This window comes from Poromitra crassiceps (genome assembly GCF_964638095.1).
Source record: "Poromitra crassiceps genome assembly, chromosome: 15".
Lineage (NCBI taxonomy): Eukaryota > Metazoa > Chordata > Actinopteri > Beryciformes > Melamphaidae > Poromitra > Poromitra crassiceps.
The window spans coordinates 12,007,219-12,029,511 of NC_139634.1; the positions used below are offsets into that span (position 1 = coordinate 12,007,219).

Sequence of the window (22,293 nt, forward strand, 5' to 3'; positions counted from 1 at the left end):
GTACGCATGCGCGGCGCTTGTAAAGAGAAACTAAAGTTCACGTTTTGCCAAATGTACCGTACTCAGTTCACCGAGTGAACCTGCTACACAGCATTTTGAAATTGGCTCACAATGTTGGAATGGTTTGACTGTCATTATGTGTCGATTGGACAGATGCATATTACTTTTGATTCTTATGTCTCAGTCAGGCTTATTCAGAATTAGCCGCTTTCAGAACTGTTTTTCGGGCATATGATGTCATCATCTGTGGAGTGGAGATGATGACATCATATGCCCGAAAAACAGTTCTGAAAGCGGCTAATTCAGAATGAAATTGGTGTAAAAAAAAAAGGCTATATGCCAAAATGCACAATTTCCCCTCTTATTTGTAGCTTTTATGTGTGTGTGTGTGTGTGTGTGTGTGTGTGTGTCTGTGGGTGTGTGTGTCTGTCTGTCTGTCTGTCTGTGTACATTCCACATTGTCAAATTATGTGCAGTAGTTTCTCGCAGGCACACAGTAGTAGCAGCTGTTTGTGGGGAGCAGCCAGCCAGTCAGTCAGTAGTGGAAAAAGCAGCTAGGCTAAGAGTGCTTTTGCAGTGATCTGATCCGGTCTTCTTCAGCACAACCAAAGGCCTTCTTCTGTTAAACTGCTGCCTGCGGGGAAATGTCAGACCCAACAGAGGAACTCACCAACAAGCCCTTTGCGGCCAAGTTGTGCAATGTTTACCTCAGCATCTTGGCGCTGTTCTGCTTCAAGCTCTTTGTCAAGATATCCCTCAACTTGCTGACATACTTCTACGTTATCCGTGGGAACCGAAAAGAGGCTGCCAGGATATCAGCAGAGTTCTATGATTACGGTCAACAACACAGTGAGTAGTGTGACAGACCGTGCTGAGCTGCTGTGTTATTACTCCTCACAGTTGCTTCTCCCTTGCTATACATTGCATCATTATGGACATTCGCCTTGGTAGCAATACTGTATATTATGTGCTATAATATGTGTTATTTCAGTGGACAGTCACTACAAATAATGCAGTTGAGTGTGTCTGACCTCATGTAGGTCCATCATGAAGCCACATAAAAATAGGAAATATATATCGATATCATGAAATAGGATATCGTCAGATTTTGGATATCATAATATTGTGATATGGCATATGTGTTGTCTTTTTTAAAGGCTGCAGTACAGTAAAGTGATGTCATTTTCTGAACTTACCAGACTGTTCTAGCTGTTCTATTATTTGCCTTTACCCATCAGTCATTATATTAACATTACTGATGATTATTTATAAATAAAAAATCTCATTGTGTAAATATTTTTGTGAAAGCAACAATAGGCATCCTTACAATATTGTCGCAATATCGATAAGAGGTATTTGGTCAACAATATTGCAATATTTGACTTTGTCCATATCGCCCAGCCCTAGTACACACCCCTCCCATGCCCAGTGTAAACAAACTAGCTATAAATAATGTATCATCATTATCCCGTGAGTATAGGTCATTAATGGCATTCACATTGGATCCAGATGAGCAGAAATTTGAACGATAATAATTGTACTCCTTAGTTTTCTTTAATTAACCTAATAGCTGCTTATAAATCCTGGCTGTAAATGCAACATTAAGCAAGACACAGTAGGCTGACGCTTTTATTTCTCTTATGTATTAATAGAACAGGGTCATGGCATCTACACCCCCCCGCCAACTCCCACCCCCATCCTGCCCTAGTTTCCATTCTGAGCTATGCAGTCCCCCCCCCCCCCCACACACACACACACATATACAGACAGACAGACAGACAGCATACAACCAAAACCACACTTCACATTCTCTGGGCCAGGCGGTTTGAAGACGGGGAGAGAGAGAGACATGACGACATAATCTGTAGCTATCATTCACTGGAACGGTTCATTCACAGTGGAGTCACTCCATGGAATACTAATTAGCCGGGTTCTGGGTCTTAGTCACGCTCCTGTAGATATGGTCTTCCTTCTTCTGAGAAATCTGTTTGATGTCTCTCGCTGAGTCTTTTATACTCCTACTTCAAATTAATGTCCGTCATTATTAAGGAAAGGGGTCTGCATGGATGAAATGGCATGCGTTTAATAGAAAGTATATGAGGTCGATGATTAGCCATAAATTCTACTGTATGACTAAAAATGGTGGAAAATGATAATGCTGCTGTGTGGAACGCGTCTGCCGTCATTATGGACATTGACTCAGGTGTGCCTTGTGAGATTTATGACAAAAGTAATAACATTTAATAATTACACCTTATCTCTCAGCTGGCAGTAACAAATGTGTGACGTTTGTTTTGACCTGTTTGGAGTGTCAAATGGGTGGAGTCTACGGCATCAGGACAATTAAAAAGTGGTCAACTTCACCCATCTGAAAGCCTAAACAAGCTACAACAGATCAACAATACAATTTGCAAAATACTTATCTATTTGCATGCATTTCACATGTGAATATGCTAAACACACAAGTAGATGAGGATGAGGGGTAAACCAATGAGGTAAAACATGCGACACAACAATCATGTTGTTTTGCACCCAGGTGCAAAACAAGTTTTCACTGGTGCACTGGTAGTGATCACTATTTTCTATTATGATCAGTTTGGCATTATGATCAAGTTAACAGTTAAACATGTAATTTTAGCTATCTGTTATAACTTAAGTATTTGTTATAACTATTTTAGACTCATTCTGCAATCGACATTCTCCACCAATTCTCAGTTAAAAAAAAATTGTTTTGCACCTGGGTACAGTAGGTAGTGCAGCGGTAGATTCCCTGCTTACCATGAGCGTTGCAGGTTCGAGCCCCCGTGTTGCGTCCGGCTTGGTCGGGCGTTCATACAGGCACAATTGGCCCCGTCTGCGGGTGGGAAGCCAGCTTAAAGGAGAATTCAGTTTTTTACACTCCAGACCTTATTTCCAGCTTAAAATATGATGTTTTATTCACCCAAATAACTTTGGTTTCATTCGGATGCCCATAGAAGATATTTAGCTCAGAGTAGTGTCCTCAAACAGGGTATAACGGTCGCAAACGGGGCAAGCTGCATGCCCTCTGTAAATAACACTTTTTCTGTCATGCCGCGGTCCATATCCTCATTATATGATCCGTGAGGCTGTTTGTACCCCTCCGGGCTGTTCTGGTCTCCTCATACGGGGTTCTATGAATCCAAATCTCGTTCGTCCCGTTCAAGTCTCGTGAGAGTTTCCACACCGGCTGCTCTGAAGTTACCTGCGCACAGGAGCCATTCCCCCGCGACTATTGTCTTGTTCACAACCAGATTTTGTGAAAAATGGCAGAATATTTGTCTGATTTCAAGGATATGGATGATGACTTTGAATACGATGGCCGCCCTTATCGATTTGAGCCAGAGTATACGCTTGAAGCGAAGAGTTGGCCGAAATTGAAGAGCGGACAAGGAGAGAGAGAGAGGAACAGCAGGACGAACAAGCCGCTGCACGGCCGAGAATAAATGGTGATTGGTGGTGTTCATGTGGACGCTGTAACTCTCATGAGACTTGAACGGGTCGAACGACATTTGGATTCACAGACCCCGTATGAGCATCCTTATACTATAAGGATACTATAAGGCTTATAGCATTATCTACTTGTATTGACAAGCTCTGTTGCATGCATTGCAAGCTGCAGTGGATAAGCTCATCAGCTAAATGGCTAAAATCATGTCAATGTCAAAAGAAGTGCTAAAATGTTGTTTCCACTGCAGGCTCCTGGGCGGACCGTTCGCCCCTCCATGACGCGGCGTGTCAGGGCCGTCTCCTGGCCCTGAAGAACCTCCTTTTACAGGTGAACACTATCTCTTTGTGAGGGTCATCATGTCCATCACCTCATCTGTGAACCTATTTTTACAGGTGAACACTATCTCTTTGTGAGGGTCATCATGTCCATCACCTCATCTGTGAACCTCTTTTTACAGGTGGACACCATCTCTTTGTGAGGGTTATCATGTCCATCACCTCATCTGTGAACCTCTTTTTACAGGTGAACACTGTCCCTTTGTGAGGGTTATCATGTCCATCACTTCATCTGTGAACCTCTTTTTACAGGTGGACACCATCTCTTTGTGAGGGTTATCATGTCCATCACCTCATCTGTGTGAACCTCTTTTTACAGGTGAACACTATCTCTTTGTGAGGGTTATCATGTCCATCACCTCATCTGTGAACCTCTTTTTACAGGTGAACACTATCTCTTTGTGAGGGTTATCATGTCCATCACCTCATCTGTGAACCTCTTTTTACAGGTGAACACTATCTCTTTGTGAGGGTCATCATGTCCATCACCTCATCTGTGAACCTCTTTTTACAGGTGAACACTATCTCTTTGTGAGGGTCATCATGTCCATCACCTCATCTGTGAACCTCTTTTTACAGGTGAACACTGTCCCTTTGTGAGGGTTATCATGTCCATCACCTCATCTGTGAACCTCTTTTTACAGGTGGACACCATCTCTTTGTGAGGGTTATCATGTCCATCACCTCATCTGTGAACCTCTTTTTACAGGTGAACACTATCTCTTTGTGAGGGTTATCATGTCCATCACCTCATCTGTGAACCTCTTTTTACAGGTGAACACTATCTCTTTGTGAGGGTCATCATGTCCATCACCTCATCTGTGAACCTCTTTTTACAGGTGAACACTGTCCCTTTGTGAGGGTTATCATGTCCATCACCTCATCTGTGAACCTCTTTTTACAGGTGGACACCATCTCTTTGTGAGGGTCATCATGTCCATCACCTCATCTGTGAACCTCTTTTTACAGGTGAACACTATCTCTTTGTGAGGGTTATCATGTCCATCACTTCATCTGTGAACCTCTTTTTACAGGTGGACACTATCCCTTTGTAAGGGTTATCATGTCCATCGCCTCATCTGTGACACATTTACAGTGTACTACCAACACACAGGGTCTCATGAGGTCATTATCCCTCGGCCAAGAAAACTAACATGCTAGAGATAAGGGGGTTTGTGTGAACGCAGGTTTGTCACTGGGGTTATCATATGGCTAATCACACACGTTTCACTGAATTAGACATGCGGCACCGCCAGAAGGTCTCGACACTAAATTCTGGCATCCCAGGCCAGAACCAAGTCGCTGTAAACAGTGATGTATTGATGACTGCATGCTCCTCTAAACATCAGACCTACAGTATCTGTAGCTGTGTTTCCATTGCAGTTTTTCGCAAAATAATTGCGATATTTCTACAACTTCGACAATGTACAATTGCGACTTGTAGGCGTTTCCATTGAAGTTTTGTTTGGTCTGACGGAGCGCACACCTGAACGCAATTCCCAATTCCCATTAGCCTACCAGCAGCTGCCTGCCACAGTGGATCTGCCCCATATCCCGTCCCCTGCATGCTCAAATCCAACCAATGGTCAATGCAAATCACAACATGAAGTTACAACACATATAAACGAGCCTGATTATCAATTCAAAATAAAATGAGTCGCAAAATGTTGCTGGCTGCGGTGAATGCAGTGAGCGCGACAGGCAGAGGAAAAAAGCCTAATAGCCTAATAGCCTACAACTGGTCCGATTTAGAGATGGAGGGGGGAAAAGGCTGATTTGGTCAATAATCACAATGTTGTGTAGCTATTATAATTATAACACTGCACCTGAAACGTGTGTAATGTATTACTCACAGTCACTGTATTCACTTCAGTCAGGAGCACGCACCGCACCGGTGTGTGCTTGCTTTTCATCCCCATCTCGCGCTGTGCCAAATGCACGCACACAGGCAGCCTGTCACCATGGACCGATTTCTGCCATTAAACATTATCTATTTTATATTTATTTTGCATAACACTCGTCTTTCTGCTAGCGTTGCTTCAAAGTTTTCCATTGCTGCGGAGGTTTTGCCACGGCTTATCGAACCGTTTCTTCCTCATTTTTCGCTGCTTTTCCAAAGCAGAATGGGTCACATGACGTGCTAATGCGAAAAAACTGTTTCCATTACACTTTTGCGATAAACTGCTATATCGACACGTCTGAAAAACCACCTCATGAGAGCGCAAAAACGTTTTGCGATATTTGGGAGGTTTTTCGAAATTTACGTGTTTCCATTACCCAATTTCTATTGCGATATTTAGATTTCGCGCATTTATGAGGGTAATGGAAACACGACTTGTGACGTCTGTTTTGTTTCTGTCTCTAGGGCCACCATGTCAATGTTCTGACCATAGACCATGTGACCCCGCTCCATGAGGCCTGCCTGGGAAACCATGTCACCTGCACCAGAGTTCTCATTGATGCAGGAGCGAATGTAAGTCAAGGATGCACCATATTGGATTTCTTTGCAGATATATCAGATATGCACATCATTTTCCAACTCTCTTAGTCCATGGGCCAGACCTCAAAATGTCACTTGTTGGTGTCACTCGAAGTGGCAAAACCTGCTTATAGTTTTTGATCAGATACATTGTCTGTAGATGATATTTTGGTATGGTAGCCATTCCTGAGTGCTAGCTGTGACACAGTTACCAGCTCGTGAAGTTAACCACCCCTAAAGTCAATTGCATTTTAGAAGCGGGTGCATCCTGGTTTAGGCACACCTGTAGACTTGTAGTAGAATGGGAAGTGGGCGGGTATTTTATTTTATTTTATTGTAGTTCAATTTAGTTCAGTCCATTTAGAATCCAGTAGTTGGCGGTAATGCAACAATTTCGATGCCAACCTCCGTTAAACACCAAAGAAGATGTATGACATCACAATGAGGAGTGACGATGTCACATGGCGATTGACATTGACAGCGATGACATCACAATGGAGAGTGATGATGTCACAGCAATGACACAACGCTGAGTGACATAATCGATAGGATGACATCTGTGATGTTACAATAAGCTAGCCTGATATTCAGAAGAGATTGCGCTCAGAGCATTTCTATGAGGGGGGCGGGCTTCGGGCTTCCCTAAACCAATCACTAGAGAGCACTGCACTAGTAGTAGTCATGCATAACATAAACAGACGCAGCAGGCATCTCTACTTTGGCTACTAAATTTGGCAGTTGTAAAACAATTATATCAACGAGCAAAGGATTATCAAAACGAATTTGACCATTGACGAAAAACGTGACTTGGACATAACAAGCAAGCTAGAGGCAAGATCTATCAACATCCCCCTAGCTATCAACAGCTCCGCTAGGCCAGGCTGCACCGGGACATTTCCTTGGGCGGGTGGCCGAGCAGGCCTTCACTTACCGTGGCCGCTGTAACGTCACTCCCCGCCCAGACAGATAAAGCTCCAGCAGGCAGCGATCTCTCACAGGCAAGACTGACTAGTCTGGGCACCTTTCATCCCGCTTTTTGTCATGGGGCGTAAACCACGGAACCAGAATGAACACCGGAAGGCAGTGCGCCAAAAAACGTCTTTGTTGCCGTTAGCTTGACGTCTCTTGCCTCGATTAATTGTCTGATTCAAAGCTTCTGTATTGGCTTAAAAGATGTGAGATTGTGAATCCGCAATGTTTCTAAAAGAACTTCTTCAAAAACTTCGTTCGGTACGTCCATCTTTTGTTTTGTTGTTTGCCGTTCTGATACTTGGGTCAAATTGTCAAGTTAACGTGAAAGTTGACGAGCTAGAAACACTGCCCATCCGGTCTAGGGCGGGCTCTAGGCCGGAACCAGGTAGGGTGACAAAATCAATTGTGGGCGGGAGCCAGGCTCTTTCTCGCGAGAAGAGCCTGGTGACGCGAGGTTAAGACTGACTGACAACAACAGCGTTAGCCAATCAGTGCCCGTCATTGGATTTTCAACCGGAGAAAAGGCATTTATCTGCACAGAAAGCCAAATTCACAACTGTGGAGTGGGCGTGGCCTCGAAGGTCTGGAGCCAGGCTAACAATAAGCAGCAAAGAAGGACATTCCCAGCGGTGATGTGACATCATCAGAGCCACGAATATCTCATGACATCAGGAGTGATGTCATAATCACTGCACTGGTGACATCATCGGTGATGTCATAGATGCTAGGACTAACACATAGATGCTAGGACTAACATATTTTAAATAGAAGACGAGGTATGCCCTAATATTATTCAACATTTCCCAGCTGGCAACGCTGCTACAGGAAGCCGTTTGTTTTAGGCTTATCAGTGGAAATGGGCAGATGTGTGTGTCTCTGCTTCTTGACACTCTTGCTGTTGGTCTCCATGGTAATGTTAGCCCAAGAGGAGCAAACATACTTTGAATTGGAAGGATCACTTGACTTGACGCCAGACACGTCTGATGTTTCCAAACCCCTAACCAGCATCCTGTGGAAACACGGGGTAAATTTGGTGGCAGAATGGATCCAGAGTATCAGTGAGCCTGTGGAATACTATGCAGGATTTAAAGGCCGCACAGAACTGAATGTATCGACTGGACGTTTGGTTATCAAACGTTTGACTGAAAAAGATGGTGGAAAGTATTCTGTGGAACTCAACAACAGACTCCAGAGCAAGACATATAAGATTAATGTGGTGAGCCAAGTCCCAAAGCCCTTGGTGTCTGTGCCTTGTTCTCCCTCCTCTCCTAATTGCACTCTGAGGTGTGATGGAGACATCACACATGCTGGACCAGTCATCTATAGCTGGAGGAAGGATGATGGAGCCTGGGAAGAGTCAATGCAGCTGAAGGAGATAACCAATGATGACACATGGCAGAAAGTCCAAAATATCTCCTGCCAAATGAAGAACCCACTTGGTGCCAAAGAGAGTGAAGCCCATGACAATCCATTCTGGTTAGTCGAAGTCCCAAAGCCCTCGGTGTCACGTATGCCACCATCTTGTTGTTCTTGCTCGACCAAGTGCACTCTGAGGTGTGATGGAGACATCACAAATGCTGGACCAGTCATCTATAGCTGGAGGAAGGATGGCGGAGCCTGGGAAGAGTCAATGCAGCTGAAGGAGATAACCAATGATGACACATGGCAGAAAGTCCAAAATATCTCCTGCCAAATGAAGAACCCACTTGGTGCCAAAGAGAGTGAAGCCCATGACAATCCATTCTGGTTAGTCGAAGTCCCAAAGCCCTCGGTGTCACGTATGCCACCATCTTGTTCTTCTTCCTCGACCAAGTGCACTCTGAGGTGTGATGGAGACATCACAAATGCTGGACCAGTCATCTATAGCTGGAGGAAGGATGGTGGAGCCTGGGAAGAGTCAATGCAGCTGAAGGAGATAACCAATGATGACACATGGCAGAAAGTCCAAAATATCTCCTGCCAAATGAAGAACCCACTTGGTGCCAAAGAGAGTGAAGCCCATGACAATCCATTCTGGTTAGTCGAAGTCCCAAAGCCCTCGGTGTCACGTATGCCACCATCTTGTTCTTCTTCCTCGACCAAGTGCACTCTGAGGTGTGATGGAGACATCACAAATGCTGGACCAGTCATCTATAGCTGGAGGAAGGATGGTGGAGCCTGGGAAGAGTCAATGCAGCTGAAGGAGATAACCAATGATGACAGATGGCAGAAGGTCCAAAATATCTCCTGCCAAATGAAGAACCCATTTGGTGCCAAAGAGAGTGAACCCCATGACAATCCATTCTGGTTAGTCGAAGTCCCAAAGCCCTCGGTGTCACGTATGCCACCATCTTGTTCTTCTTCCTCGACCAAGTGCACTCTGAGGTGTGATGGAGACATCACAAATGCTGGACCAGTCATCTATAGCTGGAGGAAGGATGGTGGAGCCTGGGAAGAGTCAATGCAGCTGAAGGAGATATCCAATGATGACACATGGCAGAAGGTCCAAAATATCTCCTGCCAAATGAAGAACCCACTTGGTGCCAAAGAGAGTGAACCCCATGACAATCCATTCTGGTTAGTCGAAGTCCCAAAGCCCTCGGTGTCACGTATGCCACCATCTTGTTCTTCTTCCTCGACCAAGTGCACTCTGAGGTGTGATGGAGACATCACAAATGCTGGACCAGTCATCTATAGCTGGAGGAAGGATGGTGGAGCCTGGGAAGAGTCAATGCAGCTGAAGGAGATATCCAATGATGACACATGGCAGAAGGTCCAAAATATCTCCTGCCAAATGAAGAACCCACTTGGTGCCAAAGAGAGTGAAGCCCATGACAATCCATTCTGGTTAGTCGAAGTCCCAAAACCCTCGGTGTCACGTATGCCACCATCTTGTTCTTCTTCCTCGACCAAGTGCACTCTGAGGTGTGATGGAGACATCACAAATGCTGGACCAGTCATCTATAGCTGGAGGAAGGATGGTGGAGCCTTGGAAGAGTCAATGCAGCTGAAGGAGATATCCAATGATGACACATGGCAGAAGGTCCAAAATATCTCCTGCCAAATGAAGAACCCACTTGGTGCCAAAGAGAGTGAACCCCATGACAATCCATTCTGGTTAGTCGAAGTCCCAAAGCCCTCGGTGTCACGTATGCCACCATCTTGTTCTTCTTCCTCGACCAAGTGCACTCTGAGGTGTGATGGAGACATCACAAATGCTGGACCAGTCATCTATAGCTGGAGGAAGAATGGTGGAGCCTGGGAAGAGTCAATGCAGCTGAAGGAGATAACCAATGATGACAGATGGCAGGAGGTCCAAAATATCTCCTGCCAAATGAAGAACCGGCTTGGAGCCAAAGAGAGTGAACCCCATGACAATCCATTCTGGCCAGCTCCACCTAACAGGGGTGCTGCTGCTGCTGTAGAGAGTCTGGCAAGCAAGACTACTGCTGCTGTAATTGTGCCGATTGTACTGCTTCTGGTGATTGTTGCTGTTGGGCTTGCAGTGCTGAAATGTATGCCTGATGTGCAGGATAGACTCCCTGCTGTGCTACGGGATAGAATCCCAGCATGGCTGAAGAAAAAGCCTGGGCCCAGTTCAGGACAGGGCCAGCCAGATGCGGAAACTCCCACTGTCACGCCAATATCAATCAATATCAATATCAATGTCTGAATGTCAATATCTGATTAACCAACAGGTTGCACAAGATGAGGTGCAGAGGTACTCAATAAAAGGTGGAAACCCCGCCCTCCTGCACATATTGGTCCCTCCCATCACTCCCTATTCCTCTCCCATCCCTATAATCAAACTTTACTTTGCTGATGGAAGGCGTTTATGGGGTTTTTATTATTATTAGCCTACTGTGATTTATTTACATATCACTGATGTAAACTGTCTCTATTGAAGAGGTGTTTTGGTTCCTGTGTAATATATCTTGTAAATGAGTTATCATTTTTGTCAATTACACTTGTTCTCACCTCCCTCCCTCTCCAGCCTGGGCTGGATTGGCCCTGATTGGAAGGAGGTGATATATATGGAAAAAATGCTCATTGTTCTGTATAACTCTGATGAAGACGCATGGCGTGGAAACGTTAGTTTTTGAATAAAATACTTTTATAAATGGATCCGTGCGCTCCAGTGGCCTACTTTGGTTTTTGGACCTAACGTTTTTTTCAAGTTTATACTTGCCCATTCTCTGGGAGCACCGGACCAGCCTGCTGGGCTGTCTTGGGTGGAAGCGCGCCTAACCTCATCCCTGCAAAGGTTGCACAAGATCTTCCCCTCTGTCTCACCACTGTGTGACAGGTGTCAGATGTCAGAGGGCACTCTGTCTCATGCTTTCTGGTTCTGCCCTTCACTGACGGGATTCTGGGCAAAAATATTTGACTGGTACTCTAAGGCCTACAAAATAACCCTTCAGCCGGAGGCAGAACTCACCATCTTCGGCTGCTCGGAGACATCTCTGGACTTCCCTACAGCTGTACAGCAGTCTCTGACACTGGGGACAACTGTTGCCAAAAAACTCATTCTGAAGGAATGGAAAAACCCCTCTTCACCCTCTTTCCAATTGTAGTTGACAGACATGATCTCTGTTATAAGGCTGGAGAGACTCAGGTCTCTAAGGACCAAATCACTTAAAAAAATAACTATTTGGGAGCTGTTTCTAGCCTAGTCTAGGCTATAATAATCTAGTCTATTTGGGAGCTGTTTCTAGCCTAGTCTAGGCTATAATCATCTTGTCTCGCTGGCTTTCCCTCTCACCCCCAGCCGCCTGCTCACTCCACGCTCTGGAAATGAGCCGGGAGCTGCTAAACTAGACACAGACTTTGCACTTGGGGCTTGGGTGGGTAAAGTCCGTGTTCGCGGGAGCGCGCTCATAACAGACATTTGTTCTCACAACAGACATTTGCTGCTAAACATGCAGGCCGTCTGTGTAATGTCTGGATATGTTCAGGAATTCACTGCATGTTTAGAAATGGCTTTAGTCAACTTGCCTGGTTAAACACAGGCTAAAAAAAGAATAAAAATGTGTGTGTGTTCTTCAGGTCAATGCCGTTACTATCGATGGGTTCACTCCCCTGTTCAACGCCTGCACAGTGGGCAGTGTGGCATGCACAGAGGTCCTTTTGGAAAATGGAGCCAAACCCCAGACCCTGGTATACCACCCCTCACCCATCCATCAAGCTACCAGCAAAGGTATATTTCCACAACATAATGTGTACCATAGCAAAATGCATCCACTGATACCTGCAATGATTAGTGGCCAGGCCAGCGAGGCGGCAGGGCCACTTATTGTATTTGCGATTATTGTTATTATTATTATTATTATTCTCCCGGGAAGTTGGACTTCCCATGCATGAAAATAAACCAAACTTTGCACATAGGTCCAGTCCCATGCCAAACTTTGTTGATGAGAAAGTTGGTGCCAATAGTCCTAATGGTGGCGCTACAGCGACCGTCTAAAGTTTCAAAGTTAGAGAATTCATAAAAAACATGTACCAAACGGCGGCATCCATGAAAAACATGTACAACAGTTTCATTGGCATCACAGAAAGGACATTCGCTGCCGACCCCTGGAGTAACCCGGGCTAGAAACCTATTGGTCGCCAGGGCGCCATGAAGCACCCTCCAGAGAGAGAGAGAGAGTTTGAAGTACATTTACTGATATAACGTTACCTGTGCCACGTATGTTCTCTATTTATACAGGTGCGGCGGCCGACGCCCTTCCATACAGTTGTTGTTGCCCGTATCAATTACTTGTGAAGATGTACACTGTATGTTAACTCTGTGAAGTACAAATTACTTCTTATTCAATTTATTTATCTTTAAACTCTAAGCAGCTAATTTTTTCGCTCTGATATAAAGTTCTAAATTTTCTCACTTGCTGTGTGAGAATGATACGGTTATGTTCTCATTTACTGAGGTGCATTGTATGAGAATTGTGTGGAAGAGTTTGCTAGTTCTAGTGCTACCCTTTGTACATTGTGCCTGTGGCTGACAAAAGTTAACAATAAATAATGTTATTAGGAATAAATGCGCCTCCTGCGTAAACTGTGCAGCTGAATAGACTGTATTTTAACATCGGTCATATAGTGGTACTTGGAGAGCCAACTAATTTCTCAGGTGGTACTTGGTGTAAAAAGGTTGAGAACCACTGGTGTAGCATACAGTAGGCCAAGGAAGAAACCAATTACAGTTTGGAGCGGTTCTGATCCGACTCACGGAATTTGCATATCATAGCAGAATGGACTATTGGCCTTGGCAGAGGTCTGCACTCTCCGATTGCCCGTAGTTGAGTTAACACGTTAATTGCCAAGAACGAGTTGAGTCGTCAAACACAATCCAGCTGTTCACTGCCAACGACGAGTAGAGTCGTCAAAAAAATGATTTTTTTTTTTTTGACCGTGGGATGTGCATCTAACCCTTTTACATCTCTTATATAATTATTGGAGCCACCGAACGTTTACAACCCATTCCACCGACCCACTAAGTGGCAACAGTGCTCTCCTGACTAGAGGAAGGAAAGCATTTTTTTTAACTTGTCACGCCATTCTCACCCCAGCCATTCTCATGAAAATGGATGGGGGAAAACGCTTTCTTTTTCGCGCTGATTGCTGGCGATGCGGGATTGCAAATTTACATAATAGATTACAGTTGGAACACACTTTGAAACACGCAGCATAAATATGACCAGAATCGCAAAAGCTTCTCTCAACCAAAACTCCAAGAAGCGAGCGAGTCCATGCCGACTTCCTCAAACAGCGGCCGTGCAGACAGGCACAGGACAGCAGCAAAGCACTGAGACTGTGACGGCCGCTGCAGCCAAGAAGAGGGAGGAGTTGAAGCAACTCTCCCTCTCGCTCTCTCCCTCTCTCTCGCTCTCTCTCTCTCCCTCCCTCCCTCTCTCTCTCTCTCTCTCTCTCTCTCCCCCTCTCACTAGGATTAAACCTAGTGCGTCTCCCTCCCGAGAGGGAGGGAGAGAGAGAGAGAGGGAGGGAGAGCGAGAGGGAGGGAGAGAGAGAGAGAGAGAGAGAGAGAGGGAGGGAGAGCGAGGGGAAGGGAGAGAGAGAGAGAGAGAGAGAGAGCGAGAGGGGGAGGGAGAGAGAGAGAGAGAGCCAAAAATGAATGGTTAAAGTGACAGTTCTATCGAATTTCACAAAAAGCCGTTTATCTCTGAATATTTTTTCTGACGCTAAAACCATGCTGTATTCAACTGCTAATGCTTACATAACTACTAACTCTACAAACTAACTCTTTTAGACAGAGAAAGTACACATTCTATTAGTACTTTTGAGATATTGTATGTTCACAAACTCCAAGCAGAAAATAATCCTCAGCTCTTGTAAAATGAGCCACAATCCTCAAAAAACGGCTTGGCAGAAGCTACCTACAGCAAGAAAAAAACGGCTGGCAGTCAATGTGTTAATTAACACTCTGCCATACAATGACAACTGTCTTCATCCTCCATTACTTCCAGGTCATAGCGGGTGTGTGGAGGCTCTGGTGACCTGGGGGGCCGATGTGGACATGGACATTCCTCACCTGGGCACAGCGCTCTATACGGCCTGCGTCTGCCAAGAGCTGGAGTGTGCCAGGAAACTCCTGAGGGAAGGTGAGGATCTTTAATCATGATGATACAGTAATGATCCCTAGATGGAGACAACGAACACAGCTAGCCACAGCGTGCTAACCAGGAGTACATCGTGAGTAACACCAAGCTGTGCTGCACACAGGGGCAAATGTACAGAAAGGCAAATCCCTGGAGTCTCCCTTACACGCAGCTGCACAGGGAGACTGCACAGCCGTGGTCAAGCTGCTGCTGGACTTTGGTGCAGACATTAACGCCAGGAACCTGGAGCTTCAGAGGCCAGTAGAGGTGGCTCCAGCCAGCAGTCTCACAGAGGGCTTCCTCCTACTCTATGAAGGTACATGTACAGGTACAGGCTCACCTGTAACTTGTGTTTTGCATGCTAATGGGCCTTTGCACTTGTTTTAACTGTGTGTGTGTGTGTGTGTGTGTGTGTGTGTGTGTGTGTGTGTGTGTGTGTGTGTGTGTGTGTGTGTGTGTGTGTGTGTGTGTGTGTGTGTGTGTGTGTGCTACTGCGTGCTAGCTTGCTAGATTTTGAGATGCAAAGCAAATGTCTGCACCAACAGATATTAAATAATTATCTTAAAGGGACAGCTCACCCTAAAATCACCTGTGGTGGTACTATTTATTCATCTATACTGTTTTGTGCTATTTGCCTGAGTTTTGGAGATATCTGCCGCAGAGTTTCTGCCTTCTCTCCAATACAATGGAACTGGATGGCACTCGGCTTGTAGTGCTCAAAGCGCCAAAAGAATACATTTGATAAACTCAACAACAGCAATGTCTCTTTCCAGAAATCATGACCCGGTTACTCAAGATAATCCACAGACCTTTTTATGAGCAGGTTCATGTAGGAACTATTTCCTTTTGACCGAACTACACCCGCTAGCTGCTAGCTAGTTCCTACATGAGACTGCATAGGAGCAGCTAGGGCAGCAGCAGCTAGTGGGAGTATTTTGGTCAAAAGAAAATAGTTATATTTTATATATACATCTCCAAAACTCAGGCAACTAACACAAAACAATATAGATGGATAAATAGCACTGCAGGTAGAAGGGTCTTTATAACCTACTACATGATTGTTGTATCTAGGGATGCACCGATATGAAAATTTTGGCCGATGCCGATAACCGATATTAAGATTGCTGTTATGGCCGATAACCGATATTTACCGATGTCGATGTGATCTGTATAAAAACACATTTCTATGATAATAAAATTTTGTACATACTGAAAAACACATGTAAACACTGAATTTGAAAAAGTTATACATTTCTTTATTTCAAAAACATTTGTAAAAGCCCATAAATCATAGATTTACTGCATTATTTCATCTCAATGTGAAGAATTTGGCTGATACCGATAACCGATATTAACATTGCAACATCGGACCGATACCGATATGTAAAAAAATGACTAACATCGGCCGATACCGATATGATTGCCGATATATTGTGCATCCCTATCCTACATCACTGTAAAGGTATAGACATTCTTCTTTGAGGCAGTATCTTGTATGTAATGATGTAGCGCTAAACACAGTCAATGTTTGCACTGTGATTCACACCAATGAAAAGCACCTGCTGTTGTGTGATTGCAGCCATAAGTCAAGGCTTTGGTTTTGGGAGCAGTCAATAAATGGAGCGTGGGAGCACATAATACAAATGTTCCCCTCTCTCCTGCTCCTGCCAGCGACGCCGCGGCTGCTGAGCCAGCTGTGTCGGCAGTGCATCAGGAGCTGTGTGGGGCGTGACAGGCTGCACCTCCTCTCCTGCCTCCGCCTGCCCAACGCGCTCAGGAACTACCTGCAGTACAGATGACAAGCACGACGTCTGCCGAGCGGGCCGGGGGACTTTCAGAGAGGAACGCCTTTAATGTCGAATGGCACCCCGAACTCATCCTCCATTTATTTTTAGCTAGCCGTCAGTACAGCAGCAAAAGGCGGCTCATTGGAATTAGTCACAGAGGGGCCGCTCAGTGGCCGACAGGCAGCACCAAACTGTGGCTGTGAAAATGTGCGCACCTGGATGGATGTGAAGCAGGGCGCTGATGAAAAAGGCCATGGATGCTGCTTAGTAAGCTTTCCCTGGATAAATAATAAAAAATAAGAATGTATATATATATATATATACACACGTGTGTGTGTGTGTGTGTGTGTGTGTGTGTGTGTGTGTGTGTGTGTGTTTATATATATATATATATATATATATATATATATATATATAAACACACACGTAGTGATTTAGTTTTGCAATGTTTAGATGATGCCTGCACAGTTACAATAGCTACCAGAGGGTGATGCACTTTGAAAACCTTACACAAAATCAAAATATGTGATATAATTGCACAATGTATACGATATCAATAGTTATCAGAGTTTCACGTTTTATACCTAATGTACTCTAAATTGTACACTGATACAGTAGATGATTAATAAACATTTTGAAACCTATTGCAATTCCAGGGGCTTTCCTGACCCAAAATGAGGTGGAACCAATATGGTTTTTCCAATATGCATATAGACAAACATGGAAACCCCCCCCCCCATCACACCCAGAGAAAGGCCAGAATACATACAGTATATCACTGGTACCCGGGTCACTGGTGAGATGGTTTCTTTTTAATAGGCTAAGTGCACCAACGTTTCGACGCAACGCGTTGCGTCGAAACGTTGGTGCACTTAGCCTATTAAAAAGAAACCATCTCACCACCCAGCAAGCACGGACGGACCCGGACGAATCGAGAGAGCCCAATTGGGGCCAGCTCAAGTCATATCATGACGAGTCAGATCTGGCCCAAGTATCACTATCCAACTAATTTCACTCACCACTGAAATATCCATGAGGATAACTAAATGGCTGCAATCAATCACGTATTTCTCAGCCTGGGCTATTTTTTATCCAAAATCCGAGTGATCAGCAGTTGCGGACATCTGCTGATTAACAAACTGTTTATTCGTGGAGGTGGGACTACGAGGAGATGAATTGCGGGCGAATCCTGCTCCTGCAATTGTCTCACTTGCATATCGTGTTGCCAGATTGTTTTGAAAGAGAAAATACACTGCAAGGCGTAAATATTTGAGTTGGGAGTTGCATGCTGTAGCATGTGTTTCGGGGTTCTGCTTAGATTGTAAACTGTTACATGTGCGATCCACAAAAGTTCGGTAAAGTTGGAAATATATTGACAGATTCGCACTTCCCGGATCAATAGCTCATAAACGAAGCGTGTACTGCACACACGACGCCTCCCCATCTTAGTAAGGTAGACAACGAGCTACAACCTCATTTTCACCTAAATGATCCTCCGAGCTGGACAAATAACATTGGTCTCTATGTGCTGCGGGCGGTGCGCAAGTGCTTAGGGACCGTCAGACTTGACGCCAACGTTTTAAATAAAAAACAAGTTTCTACCATAATCCTATCGTATACTGTACGGTAGGCTATGTATTATCCGTGTCTCATAGCCTGTTTGTGTGTGCAGGAGCATTGGCAAACAAACGTACAGGCTGGTGACACTTGTAAATTTTGAGGGGACCCTCAATGATTCTTCCAGATTCAGTTTTGAATTAAATTAGCTATCGTTTTTAATAAAACTGTCCCGACTGGATGTTATACTGGTATAAAAATAACAAGGGGTCCATGTTTTGAAACAATAGGCTATATTACTCCAACCTACAGCAGAATATTTCAGCAAATAGTTAGCGTAGCGGTAGAATAGCCGGCCTGTAAGTTGTAGATCCCGAGTTCAAATCCCACACGGGGTGGTATTATATTTTTTGAAAATGTAGCATAAAATTGTTAATCTGGACACAATTATAGCTTTATGTATAAAGTTGCTGAATATACACTGTGTACATAGCAGAATAACTGAACATGCCCATTCATGGTAACGGTCATATTTCTACGTCAGCTTGACGTTCCCGCGTAGACGTCTAAATCATCCCCAAATCACCCTGTGATCTGGCCTAGTCCTGAACGTCACTGGAACGCGTCATCACAACGTTATCATGACGTAATTTTGCTTGCTGGGCAGTGACGCGTGTGCTCCAGATTCTTCCTTTTCTGTGATTATCCTCCTGTTCTGAGAAGCACCGTCCTCCCTCTGCGGGGGAGCTGAAGCGCAAGAGATTCCCTTCTTCTCAGTATATCACTGGTGTTCATATGTTGCATCAGCATACCAAAATAAGCCATTTAGGCAGTGTCTGTCCACTGCTAGCACAGCAGTGACTAGCAGGGTTCTTAGCAGTCAGAGGAGACCATGAGTGGTCGCCGAGAAGCTAGTCTCAACGCCAGACCCATGAGAGTTCTTACGCTGATACACTACTTTACTGCATGCTGCAGATCTCTGTCTGGGTCTGGGACACTTTCCCTCAGCCAGCTGGGGTCGGAAGTGAACCGGGCAGTGGTGGATTTCCATAATAGTGTCTCATCACCTTCAACTTGCAGACATTTTTTAGTCTATTTTGAGGCCATTTATTGAAAATGTAATTCCCCAGTTTTTGCAAAAGCAGAAGCTTCACCTGATGAAGGAGGCCACCGATGGGACCATCCACTGTGCAGGAGGTTTATACCATTTTAACCAAGCAGAGGTGAGGTTGATTGGGAGCAGCAGGGCAGTAACATAAGAATAGAATATGACCTCCTTCCCTGTACAGTTGGTTGGTATTTACATTGTTTATTTTTACAGTTCAATTTACAAATGTGTTCGTAAGGTGCACAAGCAGGTGTGATACTGCCTCACTTTCAAACAGCACATTTTTCAGTGCCAAGTGTTAATCTTTCAATTTCAATTATAGACTGTTTTCGTGGAATCGTGTTGCTAGGTGGGTCTAACTCCCTTCAGTCATTACTCATCAAATCCCTTTGATAAGTAATGACTCAATAACTTGATGTTCAAATTTTCCACAAACATCACTTTAGTGTGAGGGGAAAAGGTTACGTAAAGTGAATAAAGTTATGCTTTCTCCCATATTCTTAGATATACTGCATACTGCCCTAACACATGAGGTTGTGTATGTACGCACGCCTGTGCCTGCGTGCGTGCGTGTGTGTATCTTGGGGGGTCTTTTAAGAAAACCTCCTGATGTTGAAGAACACCCAAAGGACAAGGATACAAAGAAGCATTCAATTGTAGTAACAAGAGTCATTGTAATGTTTTCCTTCGACCATTGATGCCTCTTCTGTGTTACACTTTCCTTGTAAATGCAGTTGCACTCAGGGGCGGACTGGGATCATAATTCAGGCCGGGCATTAGATACCAAGCATGCCAGGCCGATGCGCGTGCCGGCGTCCGAAGGGCGACGGCGAAAAATTTGGGCCGTTTGAAGCCCAATTTGGGCCGTTTGAAGCCCAATTTGGGCCATTTGAAGCCAGATTTGGGCCGTTTGAAGCCCAATTTGGGTCGTTTGAAGCCAGATTTGGGCCGTTTGAAGCCCAATTTGGGCCGTTTGAAGCCCAATTTGGGCAGAGTCCAATTTTACAATGAGATGCACCCACTTTAACCCTGAATAAAGTAATAAAACCACTAGTAAACCAGTAGGCGGCGCCTGGCCTGCTGTTCAGTGAGTGGCCTGACTGTGGGCACCAATTTTTTTTTTTTTTTTTCTCAGGCCAGGCCAGGCCACCGGGCATTTGCCCGATGTGCCCGATTATGCAGTCCGCGCCTGGTTGCACTTAACACTGTATTTGCCATTGTCTGCCAGTCTTGCTTGCCATCTTTATGGAGTGGAGCTATACTGTTTTCCAGATGCTCCCAGAGACTGAAGGGACTTGTTCTCTGCTGTTGTATGGTGAGGTTGAAGTATGACTTGCTCTGAAAAGAAGGGGTGACACTACTATGTGTTATTATGGCGTAGGTCATGTTTCAGTGCCTCAACCATTGGTCATGTGTTTCATCAAAATGAGTCTGATGTCGCGCTGGCGTGTTTGTGTAGAAACGTGATTTTATGAGGAAAATATTGATGTTTGCCTGCTGATTTTTGGGGTTCACCACATTGTAATAAAATAAAGCTTCTGCTTTCATTCTGTGTAAAGATTATTGTGAAATTCGAAAGCTAAATATAGTTTTGAGGCTCATAAATGTAGGGTGACTAGAACCAGCTTACAGAACTAGCTTACTTTGTCATACTTAGGCCCTTTTTCTCGAAAACAGTTTGGAAACTGTCAAGAGATAATCTGACTCGATCTTTCGCTAATTTTGACATCACCAGAAAGCTTGCATTTTCCTCTTTCCAATAGTATAACTCAAAATGTTTTTTTTGTTTTTTTTATACTTTATTTTTGTAAATTTTCATGAAACAAAGCACAAGTAGAACATAATAGAAAAACAAACAAAACAAAACAGACTTACTAGTGGGGGATTCAACTCAGTTCGTACATGTAAACACAATCCATTTCTCCCAGTACTTACAGTACTTGTCAAGCTGTAGGTTCAAAGAGAAGGTAATTCTCTCCATACTCTGTATGTTGGTCACTATTTCTGTCCAGTAACTCAAAATGGTTTGAGGGGTCAATGTGACTCAAAATGATGGAGCCGCTCACATTTGCACTCATGTTTGAGCTGTATCTGTTCACACCAGGAGGTGGCAGCATTGCATCTCATTTGCAATTACAGGGACAGCAGGCTGAGAATCTAAATGATTTGCTCAGTGTTTTCTGGAATATAAATCCACACAATTGTAGCCATACCTTTGAAAAATGGAATACGACCTGTATAGCCACCTTATTACATATATGAGTGACTTTTCTCAGCATGTTTGCATTTTGCTGAGTGCTTCAGCTGCTATTCAGAATGACGACACCAATTTGTGAATCCATGGCTACATCCCATTGTCTCAGCGGTGCTATCTACAGACTGTTAGTTCCATCTGCATACAGCGTCTAGGCTTTGTGAAAAATTACCACCAGCTATGCTGTGGCTCATAAGGCTGGCCGCTCCATTAGCCATCATGTGATTTATGATTCGGAGATTTGGCTTGTAAAGTACGGTAGTAAATTTGGCCGCTGGATTTTGCTAATTACCAGTCACTGTGATGTGCAAAGACTAAAGTTATTTCCTGTCCTGTTTCTTGGTAAATGTCTTGTTATGTTCCAACATGAGACAGTAAAGTAGATGATAAATGTCACCTGCTCTTAAAAAGCCAAACCAAACTTATCAGAGTAGTTTGTAGTCCTTGGTAGATCCTGGATCCTCTATATCAGTGGTTGTCAAACCTTTTCACTTTAAAGCCCCCTAAAATGACACAAATTAGACCACATAACCACATTTGTCACAGGGTCCCCCATCTGATAAGATTTCTGCTTTTAGATGTTTTATTACACAAAGTGTATCAAACCCATGACCAAAATAGTCAAACATTGTCATTGTGTTACTTACAGTATGTTATGAAAGGAATTATAGTGAAAATAAATGATTCCCCTTTTTGCTGGAGACCCCTGGAACCCCCTAAAGGACACCTCGGGGTCCCTGGAC

At 44.3% G+C, this 22,293-nt stretch overlaps 1 protein-coding gene across 1 annotated transcript; it reads left to right on the plus strand.

The window, feature by feature from the left end:
* Nucleotides 1–644: 644 nt before the first annotated feature.
* On the plus strand, nt 645–16,860 carry asb5a (ankyrin repeat and SOCS box containing 5a; the record flags this gene model as incomplete). Its single annotated transcript, XM_083652408.1, has 7 exons — nt 645–849; nt 3,717–3,796; nt 6,170–6,277; nt 12,281–12,431; nt 14,713–14,847; nt 14,969–15,160; nt 16,516–16,860. 7 exons carry the CDS (start codon nt 645–647, stop codon nt 16,641–16,643), a joined length of 999 nt encoding a protein of 332 aa, XP_083508534.1. The 3' UTR covers nt 16,644–16,860.
* Nucleotides 16,861–22,293: the final 5,433 nt, after the last annotated feature.